Source organism: Triticum aestivum, chromosome 5D, assembly GCF_018294505.1.
Source record: "Triticum aestivum cultivar Chinese Spring chromosome 5D, IWGSC CS RefSeq v2.1, whole genome shotgun sequence".
NCBI lineage: Eukaryota > Viridiplantae > Streptophyta > Magnoliopsida > Poales > Poaceae > Triticum > Triticum aestivum.
Genome location: NC_057808.1, coordinates 155181753 through 155194480, shown reverse-complemented (window position 1 = coordinate 155194480; position 12728 = coordinate 155181753). Strand labels below are relative to the sequence as shown.

General features: G+C 42.2%; 1 protein-coding gene across 1 annotated transcript in view; it reads right to left on the bottom strand.

Annotated features, from left to right (window-relative positions):
• Positions 1-12041, bottom strand: part of LOC123119938 (E3 ubiquitin-protein ligase UPL1) — a 13689-nt gene extending 1648 nt beyond the window's left edge. The window contains exons 1-11 of the mRNA XM_044539916.1: positions 11887-12041; positions 11597-11800; positions 5028-11475; positions 3083-4170; positions 2658-2957; positions 2365-2572; positions 1998-2254; positions 1648-1919; positions 349-1456; positions 120-266; positions 1-42 (exon numbers count right to left, since the gene is read on the bottom strand). The exon at positions 1-42 is cut by the window's left edge and continues 16 nt beyond it. Coding sequence (XP_044395851.1) covers positions 1-42; positions 120-266; positions 349-1456; positions 1648-1919; positions 1998-2254; positions 2365-2572; positions 2658-2957; positions 3083-4170; positions 5028-11475; positions 11597-11800; positions 11887-12000 — 10188 coding nt within the window. The 5' untranslated portion in view covers positions 12001-12041. The remainder of the gene's footprint in view (positions 43-119; positions 267-348; positions 1457-1647; positions 1920-1997; positions 2255-2364; positions 2573-2657; positions 2958-3082; positions 4171-5027; positions 11476-11596; positions 11801-11886) is intronic.
• Between the last annotated feature and the right edge of the window lie 687 nt (positions 12042-12728).

Here is a 12728-nt window from a genome sequence, read left to right as displayed (position 1 = left end):
ATCCATGCTAAATGTGAGGTCCAGGACATCACTTATGTCGTTCTGCACAAAAGAAAAGGAAAATATGTCACATCTGGACTGTCAGGCATAAACATAAACGTACACACAAAAGTACATACCTCAAGCATCCACTTAAGGTTTCTGTAGTAAGCAGGATCAATGGCTTCAATATCATGGTAAGTAACCTTGGCACCAAGTATGTGCTTGTAGAAAGATCTAGTGAAATGGGCATCCAAAAGTTGGGCATCAAAGAGCGCTTTTCCAACCTAGGGAGAGAAAATTGTTAGTAGTGGTGGTAGTGGTGGTGGTAGCTGGTAATAATAATAATATCAATAATCCTTTACTCACCACTCGTCCAACAAATTTGAAATATGAGAGGTGTTCAGTCTGATACACAGAGTTAGGGTTTGGTTGAAATGTCAAGTCATTTCCAACAGTCGTGAATAGAAGGGCTCCCTTGTCAAAAATCACTCGTGATAGTAACTGATACCACTCTCTTGTGAGTCCACCGGCATCAATGCCTTCTTCTCCTTGGAAATGAACAGTGAGTCTACCCTTCAAGTCCTGGGGTGAGCGCATCCTAAGCTGATTATAGGAGTCTTCCAAAATGTACGCCCGTCGGACAGAAATTCTAACAGGACTGTGATGATGGTCATGCTGATGCTTAATTTTAGACCGGAAATATGCACGTTTGTTGTCAAAATCAATCAAGCGGGGGACCTTCAACATCAGAGAGAATGATTTTTCTAGCAACCCAGAGTTTTGTCGGATAAAAGCATTTAACAATCTTCTGTGTTTCTCCGAGAATTTAACAAAAGCAGTGTGCTTCTCATCAAGACTGGTATGGCTTGCAGATGATTTTTGCCCACTACTAGATGTTGAAGCATCCTCCATATCAGATGTTGAAGGCTCTTGAACAGCATCAGGTTGTCCTGGACGTAACTTCTCGCATGTCACAAAAAAGGATTCTATGTACGGTAATATATTCTGGGTTCCAGCTGGCAAGGGAGGTGCTACACCAGTTGATACTCTAGTTGCATTTGCAGAAGTTGGACTCAAATTTGATGTATATTCTGAAGAGCTCTCTATTTTGCTTATGCAGTTGCTTAGCTCCAACCACAACGCATCCAATGCTGTGTTAATATCAGAAATCTGGGACAGCGCATCTGAATGGTCCTTCTCTGCAAGAAGCTCTGGATCTTTTCTCTCTTGCAGAGATGTGACAAGAGAACTCAAGGCCTGCACAACTCTTAGAACTGCCATGCCGTTGGCTGATGATGTGCTCAGAATTGCCTTTTCAGAATCTTCATACAAGTGAAGCTCGTTCATGGCACAAACAGTCAAATTTTGCATCGAACGTGAAAGCTCATTTATGAAATGGCAACAGATGAAAGGAGCCAAAGCTACAATCTTTTTCAGAACTTCTGCTACAAGGAGATATGCATTGTCTGATAACCTGGAAACAAATAAGGACCAGCCTATTAGGCAAGGATAACTGATACAAGAACATCGAACACAAACTTTTCAAATAAAATAAAACTGAGCAAAACAATAGTGTGCATGATTATGGCAATGCCGCAGCAAGCCAATAGGGAAAGCGAATTGTATAAATTACTGAAGAAGTTCACTTAAGTTAGAAGTGCATACCCATCATGCGCAAGCAATGAACATAGCAACCGAAGCTCGGCTTGCGGAAGGCTATGCAAAACAGCTTGCAGGTCACTTATATTATCTGCGGATGATTTACCACTATCATCGGCATTGGGCTTCACTCCAGATGATCCAGCAACACTGGCATCCTCTAGGGCATCTTGTGTTGCATTCTCAGGTCCAGACGGTCTCTCAGCTGAACTTTCCAACTTAGCTTGATTTACTTCATTCTCGGCATTAAGCATGACAACTTCCAGAAGATTGAGTAACTACAAATATCAAATGATTAAGAAAAACTCAACTGAGAAAAATATCTATATCGAAAATGGTGAAAACAAATTGTGAACCTGTTCAAGATGAGCTACACTTCTCATATAAAGAGGCTGATTTAATAGAGTCAAAAGTAGAACGAGTGCAAAAGCACTCTGTTGTTCCCCGTCTTCCACAAGGACAGCCTTTCCACGCCTCTGGTCAAGTGTTTCAGTATGGCAGGTGGGCGGGCAGGGGAACTGAAGAAAGAGTAAGAGCTTAGCCACATTTGGATGATTTCTTGCCAGGTATGTCAGAGTTTCCAGCACACGGCGGGAAACCAGTGGTGGCACACCTGTTTATGGCAACAAAGAAATGACAATTCAGATAGAATTCTCAGCAAATATATAGCAATGGAACAATCAAACTGACAACAAAAACTGAAACAAGATCAAAATAAATTACCATCTGAGGATTGAGGGCGTGAATATGTGATATTTGCATGGCACCCATATAGCCTAAATGACGGCTCTGTTGCATCAATTGATTTCTTAGAAGAGCCCTGCAGATCAAGCATAAGCATGTCCAACAGAATTTGAACCAGCGACTTTCTGCTTTCCCGGTGAGCACAAAGGTTCAAGAGAAGCCTCTGCAGCTGGCCCTTGTATATAGGCTGTACATAATAGAGGCAAAAGTTATTATTACTATGCATGCACCACCAGAAACAGTAGAACCACCAGACAAAGAAAGGGAATTACCTGGACAACTCGAAGTAATCGTATAAGAGCATTGAGAGCATCCTTGTCAACAAGAGGAGTCCCTACAGTTTCAATTAACTTGCTGGCCGTTTGACGGGACGAATCACCAGTATTTCTATCAAGGCCTGAACCAATGATATCACCACGACGAGAGGACTCTCCCCTCCTGTTCCTGGAGTTCATGCCAAATAGTGAACCGCTGTGATATCGATGAGCAAATCTCTCACGCAACATGTTGGCTTCAGCAACTAGTGCAGGTGTCAATGTAGCAAGTAGAGTATCGGGAGACGTCAAAAGCACCTGGAATAAAAGACCTCTGAGTCAATTCATAGCAAATCAAATGATAGTAACTGAAGATAGAATCATAGAGCAAGTTATGCCAAAAAAAAGCTTCAAAATGAGACAGATCAATAACATGATTATACCTCCTCCCGTATTTCCGAAGGGAAGGTTGCAATAATTGATACAGCATCCATTTCAACTGGTTGTCCTTCAAGCTCTTGAGACTGTTGTTGCAACCGTTGGGCACGTTGTTGAGCTAGAACCTCTTCACGTATATCAGGTGGCAGTGCAGCAAGGAATTCAGGATCAATGTCCGCATCGTGCTGAGGCTGCTCACTGGAAGTCTGAGTCACTTGATTTTGTCGTGAAGAAAGAACTTCAGCCCGCAAATCCTCTGGAAGAGCCTCCAAAAATGTAGGATCTATTGAGTCAGTCCCAGTAGCCCTGTTAGGCTCCTGATCCCCCTCACTGGCATTCTGATCAGATTCCTGGACTGTGTTTGGGGGGATCTCCCTAACACTCTCCAATGATATGTCCCTGCTGCTGACTGGTACTGCATTTCCAGAAGGCCTCCGCGATCGAGTAGCTGCCTGTACATCACCCAGAGGTGTCCTGTCTGAAGCCCCATGCCGGTCACCATCATCATGTCCTTCAACACTTCCAATTTCAACATCTAAACTTCTGAGGCTTTCCCCTAGAGTAGCACCACTACCACTGCTTGCTTGGCTTACTGCTTCCACATCACGGACAGCCGTGTCACTACGTTCATATTGCATATCTGCGACATGCTCACTTGCATTGGATGCATCTCTTTGAAGTTCATCACTGTGAGGAGGTGCAGGACCAGCACTTGCAGAGCCATCCACCTCAGACCTTACTGCAGGAATATCAACGTTTTCATTATTTTCATTTTGTTCTGCTGACCCTTCCCTTGCATCAGTTTCTGGCCCATGAAAATTACTGGGAGGATCGTTTACTTGAGCATCAACAGCAGGTGTGCTCTGCTCATCAGGATGTTCAGCCATAGGCCTTCTCAACTGAGAGAGCAGAAGTTCTTCAATGCCTTCAGGTACTGTAGGGGCAGCAGATCCATTGCGTTGGGGGCCATCATCCAGCCACATATTAAATCGGTGTCCATTCCGTCCACTTCGCAAGCTTCTGAATATAGCGTCCAAACGGGAAGAACTATTTTCATGATTCCGATCAGAGAAAGCCATCTCAACTAAATTTTCTGAAAAGAGACAATAATTTGGATTAGCTATGCACGATGTACCCCAGGCTGGAACAGTTTAAGAAGGTTAACTGCTTAGGCACTGTTTGGATGCAAAGTATTTTAGAAGATCTTTAAAAAACACAGTTTCTCAAAAAATGGAGTTTAAAAATCATTTGAGGTGTTTCGCTTCAAGTAATACGCTTTGTAAACCGTAGTATTGCTGATACAATAGTTTTTTGGAGTAATAAAATATCCACTCTTGACTTTTTTTTAAAACGAGAAAGCAATTCTACATCTTCCCGTCTGGCTCCATCTACAGAACCGGAGCAAAAAATGATGCTGAAGCTGTACAGGAGAAGTTTATCATGCCAAAATTATCACGAAACAAGCCAACAGGACAACGGATATACAAATAAAGCAAGCAACAGACCAATATGAGCTAGTTATAGCCTACAAGTATTCACATATATTTAGGCGAGCAGATGAATTTCATTGCTTCACATGCATACTGTGCAATTTTGGTTAAACTTTCTCAATTTCAGTAATAATATGTATATACACAAAATACTACTCCCTCCGTCCCAAAATTCTTGTCTTAGATTTGTCTAAATACGGATGTATCTAGTTACATTTTAGTGTTAGATACATCCGTATCTTGGCAAATTTAAGACAAGAATTTTGGGACGGAGGGAGTATATGAAATAGTGCAGGTGCCAAACACTTTACAAATACTGCAAGAAACCTCACTATCTGCGTACTGTGGTATATTGCAACTAGGACTTCAAACACTGGTTTTTGGAAACTGTGGTTTTAGAAATAACCTGCATCCAAACAGAGCCTAAAATGTGTAAACAGTAACAAATTTACGAGGATACCTGGTTGCCTCTGTTGTGGAAGTAACATCGAAGGTTCCTCCAAGAGTGGGTGGTCAAGTACACCTTGGTCACTTGCTCTCCCAAGAAGATTGTATATAGATGTACTACGGCCTTGCCGTCTTGTGCCAAAAATGTCCAATGGCATTACACGCAGTGTATCCCCAGAAACATTGTTGCTCCCCCCAAAAACCTCAATATGGTCAAACACATTAATTCCATTGATCCCCTCCTCTAGGCGAAGGATTACTCCCTCCTCGTCCTCATCATCATCATCTTCTTCTTCTAGAAGATCTTCATCAAATTCTTCTTCATCAATCTCACGGTCATCCTGATCCGTGTCAGCATGAGATCTCTGATGGGCATCGTCTTCCTCCAGGTTGTTATTTTCCTCATCATCATCATCTTCATCAACCTCCTCACCATCATCTCCTGACATATCTTCATCACTGTCATCTTCATCTTCAGCCATATCATCCTCTCTATTACGTGGGATATCAAACCGAATATCCATTGTGGACTCATTTCCTGTTCTGTCTTCAGCAATCTCATGCATAAAATCATCTTCACCATCACGGGCAAAACCTCCATCTATATCACGGTCATGATCCATCTCATCTGCCACTGAATCTGAACTTCTTGAAGCATGAACAGCATTGAAAGTTTCCCTGTGATCAGTTACCATTGCAGTTGGTTGAGAAGTTGTGTCAAGAACCTGGAACCTATTTGATGATGAATCTACATTGTTCTGCTCCAAAACAGTCTTTGATGAGTTCTCCCCTTTAGCATTAAAATCAGCTAAATGAACGTGTTCCTTAGTAACCACTTCAAGAGCCTTGACAATACCAGTTACAATCTTTGCTGAATCAGGATGATCCAAATCAAGAACCTGAAGGGTTTTCGTTAAACACTGGACAAGGCCAACCTCAACAAATGTAACTACAGATTCTGCTGAAAGTGACGAGCCCGTTGGTGAGCGAGCTGACAGAATATCATTGAGCAAATCAACATAAGCATCCATCCTCAACATTGGAGGTTTGCAACCAGTATTGTCTGTGAACTCAACAAATATACTGCAGATTTCAGAACAGATCCTTTTTCGTCCTTCTGAAGAACGAATAGATGAAGCCACTAAAAACTGATTACCCCTTGTAGCCAATTTGTACCTCCAATCACCATCAGGCTTTCTTTCTTTCTTTTGTTTTGTAGCATGTGGAAGCAAATGCTGCAATATATGATTAAATATTCCACCACTGGTCCGAGTAGGACCTCGCGTGCTGCTCAACTCAGCATCATGGCGAAGAACAACTTGAACGGAAGAAGCATAAGTTAATAGTACATCTGTGAGCAGCTTTAGGACAAATGCGTTTTTAGCCAGACATGCAGTAGCATCTTGGATTGCTTGCTTGGACTCTTCATGTGTGACAGCAACGGCCTTCCCTTTACCTTTTGCTGAACTAGAGTCAATATCCATGTCCATGGATGACGAACCATCAGATTGGTCCTCAGCTCTTTGTGGTGGGACAAAGGACATTACTAGATCTAATAGATGCTCAATAACAGTGACAAAGGTTTGTGGTGGCTTGCGATGAGATTTCATATTCCTTGCACTCAAATCAGATTGTTTCCCTTTGGCACTTACAGGAGATGCCATAACCATGTCCCCTGATGTTATCTTTGTGGCAACACCTGATGATTTATCCTTATCAACCAGCTTATCCTTCTCTTTTTCCTTGCTCTTTTCCTTCTCACGGTCCTTCAATAGAACAACATACGGTCTATCTCCAACCATCTCAATCTGGCACACAGCTTGGGCAGCTTTCATAAATATCACTGGGTCCCTGTATACAACAAACGCCAAATTCTGAACAAAATTACGTGGTGTAACCCTAGGATTTGCATGCCGATTAGCAGCCGTGACAAGACTATGGCGTATCTCTAATTCCATAGCTTGCTGAAGAGTATGGGGATCCTCCAAAATATGACGGATAATTGTAGAAACCACACTGTTGAATCCAGAAAACAAGCTACTTGTCGGCAAACTTAGCAACGCATGTAGGCCACCAGACTCAAGAAAACTGATAGCAGCCACATGGACTTTCGTCAGTGTAGCACACAACTGAAGAATAGCATGCATTGTACCGGAAGGCAACTGCTTCTGAATGCATTTACAGCATATCCTCAAAAGTTGCTCCTGGTCCTCCAAGTCCAATAACCCTACACTTGAGGAAGATTCTGAATCCTTCTTCTTGCTGTCATCAATCACAACAGATGTTTGTGTAGGTGAATTATCCTTTTTGAGAACATCAAGCTCAGTAACATCTGGCAACTTGGGTTCCAACTGGAGCATTCTATCAACAGAAAGGAAACAGGAAGTAACCCAATTGGGAACCTTGGTTGTTTGACCTTCCCTTGGCTCCAACTCCCAGCTGCACAGCAGATTCAAAACAACCTTGACAAGACCAGCCTTTGAGGCAACTTCACGAGCAGCGGTATCTCCATGGAGAATCAAAGCAAGAACATGGAAAAAAGCAGATAGTGCAGTGTTCTTTAAAGGATCAGATGCCACAAGACATTGCTTCAGATGATCAATCAAATATGTAAGCACCTTCACACGGTTTTGGCCGTCATTCTGTGAGCTGATAGTCACAAGCATATCCCGGACAGGAAAAGCTAATGTTTCCTTTGCCTGTAGCAGCCTAAGACATGAAGATAATACTTCATCCATGGAAGTGAGCTGAACATTTACTTCCTCGAGCTCAAGATCATTAGTTCTGTCATCTTCCTCTTGAACAGGTGTATCAGAATTCCCTAGAGACATAGCAAGAGCTCGAGCAAGTTCATCATCCTCTGGTGGTTCCTCCGGGTGTGAGAACAACCAATCAGTCGCAATCTCAACGCTATTTGTTCCAACCTGTCTTAATGCTTCTTCAGCTCTGGCACGAGAAAAGCCCATCTCTATAATCAGGGAAATTGCATTCTCGTCAGGGGGTGGACCAGCCAAACGAGCAGCAATGTTGCTAACATTGTTTTTTACTTCTACCCCAGAGTAAACATGCCTCATGATCGATGTGACTGAACTGATTAGCTCAAGATTGCATTCTGGAAACTGTGGATGGGCCCATATGGGAAGAACAGTCTTCAAGACTTTAGATTGAAGCAACTTCATGAATCTCTCTGCATCTTGCGGAAACCTGACAGTTCCACTAAAAATAGGTTGCTCAAGTAGTTGTCTTGTCGATGAAGAAAGAATAAATGATGATGTTACAAGATGGTCCATAGCTGCACCATAGCTGGAAAGGGGGCCATAAATCCATGAACAATCAGTATCCTTCTCTTCCTTCCCAGTTTTACTATCAGTCTCCATAGGTGACGAGGGTGGCCTGTTCATTGCGAAAAGCAACTCGCTGGTAGCTTCAAATGTGGTTAAGATAGCCTGAATTACACCACGGCAATAAAAAGAATTCACCATGATTGGATTACATGATTCTGGTCTGTCCAACAATATCCCATCAATAAACTCAACAACCTTTCCAAGGTATCGGCACTTTGTAGCAACAGTTATCTCCCTCTCTGGACTGATTGTATGCCCCTCAAAATTGAGGTGCTCCAACACGATAGAAGCAATATTACTAGCAACAGACACAACAGATGGAGATAGATTTATAGGACTGTTCTCACGGCGAGATGTAAGCAGCATTGCTTTCCCAAGCTCCATAAACAGATGGTTAATATGGTAAGAAAGTGACCTCATCATGTCACAGCAGGACGAATGCTCAGACCTTTTCTTGTCCTCTTCTGACTTCGCATTTGCATCAGATGAACTGGATGGCTGATCCTGGGAACTTGAGGGCAACCCTGTACTAGGGTATCTATCAGCACCAACTCTGTGAGAGTCAGTAGCTGCACGGCCCATATCACGATAGATATTGATAAGGTCAGACACCTGAGACTCAATGTTCCACCCAGAGCCCCGTCGCCTTAAAAGAGGATCAAGATATTGCCTAAAGGAGGTGTATCTGTTATCATCAGTGTCGCCCACAGCAGCATCAACTTGCTGGGCCTCATTTGCTGAAGGAGAACTAGCTTCAGGCTCTATTTTCTTCTCATCAAAAAGTGAAATTTGCCAAAGCACTTCCCGGTGAACTCTTCCAATATCTTCCAGGACATCCCTGCTGACATCTCCAAATTCTGAGAGTAGAGCGTTCATCCAGCGGTTGTCTTTTGATGCCGCTAGGAAGAGCAGAAATTCAACAATAAAAAGTGATGGAATGGCTCCTTTTTCCAGCTTAGTCACTTCACATGACCTAAAAACTGTATCAAGTTCCTGTAGGGCATTCTTCAAGTGCTCCTTTAAAGAGGAGCAGAATGCACGCGCAAGTGGAGTAGAATGCTGTTGAGTAAAGCCCTTAAATACCATAGTGCTGTGCAAAGCAATAGGCATCCCACCAGAAGATTGGGTGATGGTAGGTCGCAGCAGGAGTGTCAACAGAGTCTGTAGACCTCCCTTTTCTACAAACAGCCTGCAAGTTTCTGAATTCTCCATTGTCCTGTGCACCAATACCATAACATGGAAAATGCTCAAATGAGAAAACTGCTCATCATTAGTTCCATCTGTGCCAGAATCCATGGCACTTACTAAATCACGCCCTTCAACATCTGTTTCCATATCTGTTTTTTCTTCAGCTCTGGCTGCTTCAGTGATTTTATCACCACGAGGACAAGAAAGTTTGTTGATTATTTCAATGATGATGTCAACACCAGTACTTCTAAGGGACTGCACATGACGAAGAAGCTCTTCCACTGCATTTGCTAAAAGAACAACACCTTCATTCATTGGTATCAGATATTTCCTACTAGTGAACGTCTCTACAAGAAAACGCAGCACTGAAGTTTCCCTGACAGACTCAAGTCCTTGGTTATTAAGGCAGATTGCACCCAGGCCATTGGGTACACATATAAGAGCTTTACAAGATGGTATCACCCCAGCAGTCACTGATGACAGGAAAGCATCAGGAAGACCAAGTTCCTTCAAAGCAGGAAAGCATGTAGGATCCTTATGTATTATCTCACTCATAACAGTAACTGAAGAGAAGTATATATCACCACCAAACTTTCCAACATTCTGGAATATAAGGGAAAGTGACATGGGCAAAGAGTTATCATTGGAACTTTGAGAGCGAGCAGGATTCGCAGGAGAATATGTAGCGGAACCTAATGCCTTGAGCAAAGCCTTAATCAGTCGCTTCTGTGAGTACAGATGGTCATCTTCTGATTTCGATGTATCACTAGCAAGCACTGAAGTAATTTCAGCAACACCAATAACACGCTGCACCTCCACATGTAACCTCTGAGACAAAAGTTCCACACCACCCAAATCTTTAAACAGGGAAACAGCAGGGCTGCTGTACTCCATCAGCTTCTGAAGGGTCTTTACTGCCAAACAGACAAGATGCATGTGGGAAGGATCCTTATCTTGCAGGAGAGGCAGGAGAGGTGGAACCATCCCTGAACCCCTAACGGTGGTCCCAGAACTCGAAGATGACAGCACATGAAGCAAAAAGAACTGTAGAAGGGCATCAACAATTAAAGGAGATGAAGTATCATTAGGGCTACTGAGGGACGATATTGCTTTCTGCAAAACACTGAGCAAGACCATGCGGTTTCCACCAGCAGAGATGATACTTGAACCGCTCAGTATCCTAGCTCGCTCATGAGATGATGCATATGCTGCTAACTGTGCTCCCAGTGCAAGCATAGCCAATGCACGAATGGGCCCAGGAACAATATCTTCTGACCGAACAAGCCGGATTAACTCATTTATGTACTCCGGCTCATTTGTGAAGAACGATGTCAGTTCATCATGGGCATCACTGGATTGCACGAGAACAATGAAAGAAAGGAGACTTATGCGGCTATATAGCCTGCATGTCCTCGGAGAATTAAAAGCATGTGCATATCTTATCCTTGTAAACAAGGCAAACCGGTGCTCTGGAGGCACATTAAACTTGTCGATACATTGCTTCAATATGCTCAAGTCATCCTCCTTCCGAAGGTGCAGGTCTGGCATATGTATCACGCAGAGATTAGATGACTTGTCATTGGCTTGGTCAGAATCTTGGACAGGTGCCAAATTATACTCAAAATGAAGAGTGGACCCAAGACGATGCTGTGTGCCATCATATTTGTTCTCCATGTCTGCTGGGAATAAGCACAAACCCTCCAGCTGATTTCGCTCATTTGCCACAACACAGGAATACAAGCCGAGACCTTCCTCCTTGCTACCCCATCCTTGGGCCAATGATAGAAGATGGCTATTTATAGCTCCACAGCTGATCAGTTTCCCATTCATATGTAGTTTTGAAGGATTTATTTTCACCACTGAAGCAAGAGTTTCCAAAGCCGCAACAACTACCTCAGGATCTGATGATGCCAACAGATTCTTAAAATGCTGATACAAGGAGTAGAGGGCAATGATCAGTTTAAGTGGAATAAAAATAAGGGTCTGAAATTCCCATCTCTGGGAAAGTAGTAAAGAAGTTCAAAAGCACATAAAAAAAACACCAGCTTACCTCAAGGCCAGCAAAAGTTGTTTTGTTCTGGCAATTTTCCAACACAATTTGCACAACTCTCAAAATTTGTAAGATGGTATTTTTTGTCAACGGTTCACTCTCAGACATATCATCAGACAAGAGAAGATCCTTTCTAGAAGAGATGTATGTCTTGAAATACGTATCAAAATGCATAAACAGAGGCTTCCAATGGTGAAAATTTCCCTGCAACCAAATGTTAACAGTAAGCAGGTAATGAAAATAAGTGTGAACATAATTGAAATCAAATTCAGAAGAAGTAAAACTGTCACCTTATTGAACTCCCAATGGAAGCCTGATAGTGGTATGGCAATGTCATGTAGTGGAATATTGATTACACGATCAATAAATGCTTTAACTTTTGCTGGCTGCAAAAAATAGAACATGATTTATAACCAGTTTATAAAAGGTGTTCCCATGATACAAGACAAATGAATTATGTATATAAGTACAGAGGTGTACATATCGCAAAAAATCACACCTCATTCAAAAAAAATACTCAAGAAACAAGCATACTTACTATGATGTCACGCAAACCTTCCTATCATACCTAACCACTTGATCCTGAAAATGTGAGGGAACTATTGCACCTTTCCAAGAGTACGATATCCACTAACTAAACATTTGTGTTCTATTCTAATACTAGTATAAGAGCACAGTTGACCATTGCTAGCTACAAGCTGAATAGGACACTGAAGTCCATTGAAATAATTCGTAACAAGTGGCCCTCAGATAGTATTTACCCTCAGACATTAGAGCACAGGTTTATCTCATAATCTAATTCGAGCAAGGTCCCTAGTATTTTAGACCATCTGAAATTCTGGCTACACCCTAAAACATACAAACCTTTAAATTTGAAACTCAGTACTGATACTAAAAATTACAGGGCACTAATGTATCTGCAAAATCAAGATACTTATCTTCTAATCAGCTACACAATCTAGAAACAAAAGAAAAAATAGCAAACATAATACCTTTTAAAGCCATTATTATTATAACCTAAACTACCTCTGAAACACATTGGTAACCTCCGTGAGTTAGAAGTAATTACATTATATTTGAACCAAATGTGTAACCTAGACTGAAATGCTGATAACATGTACAGAGAACCAAA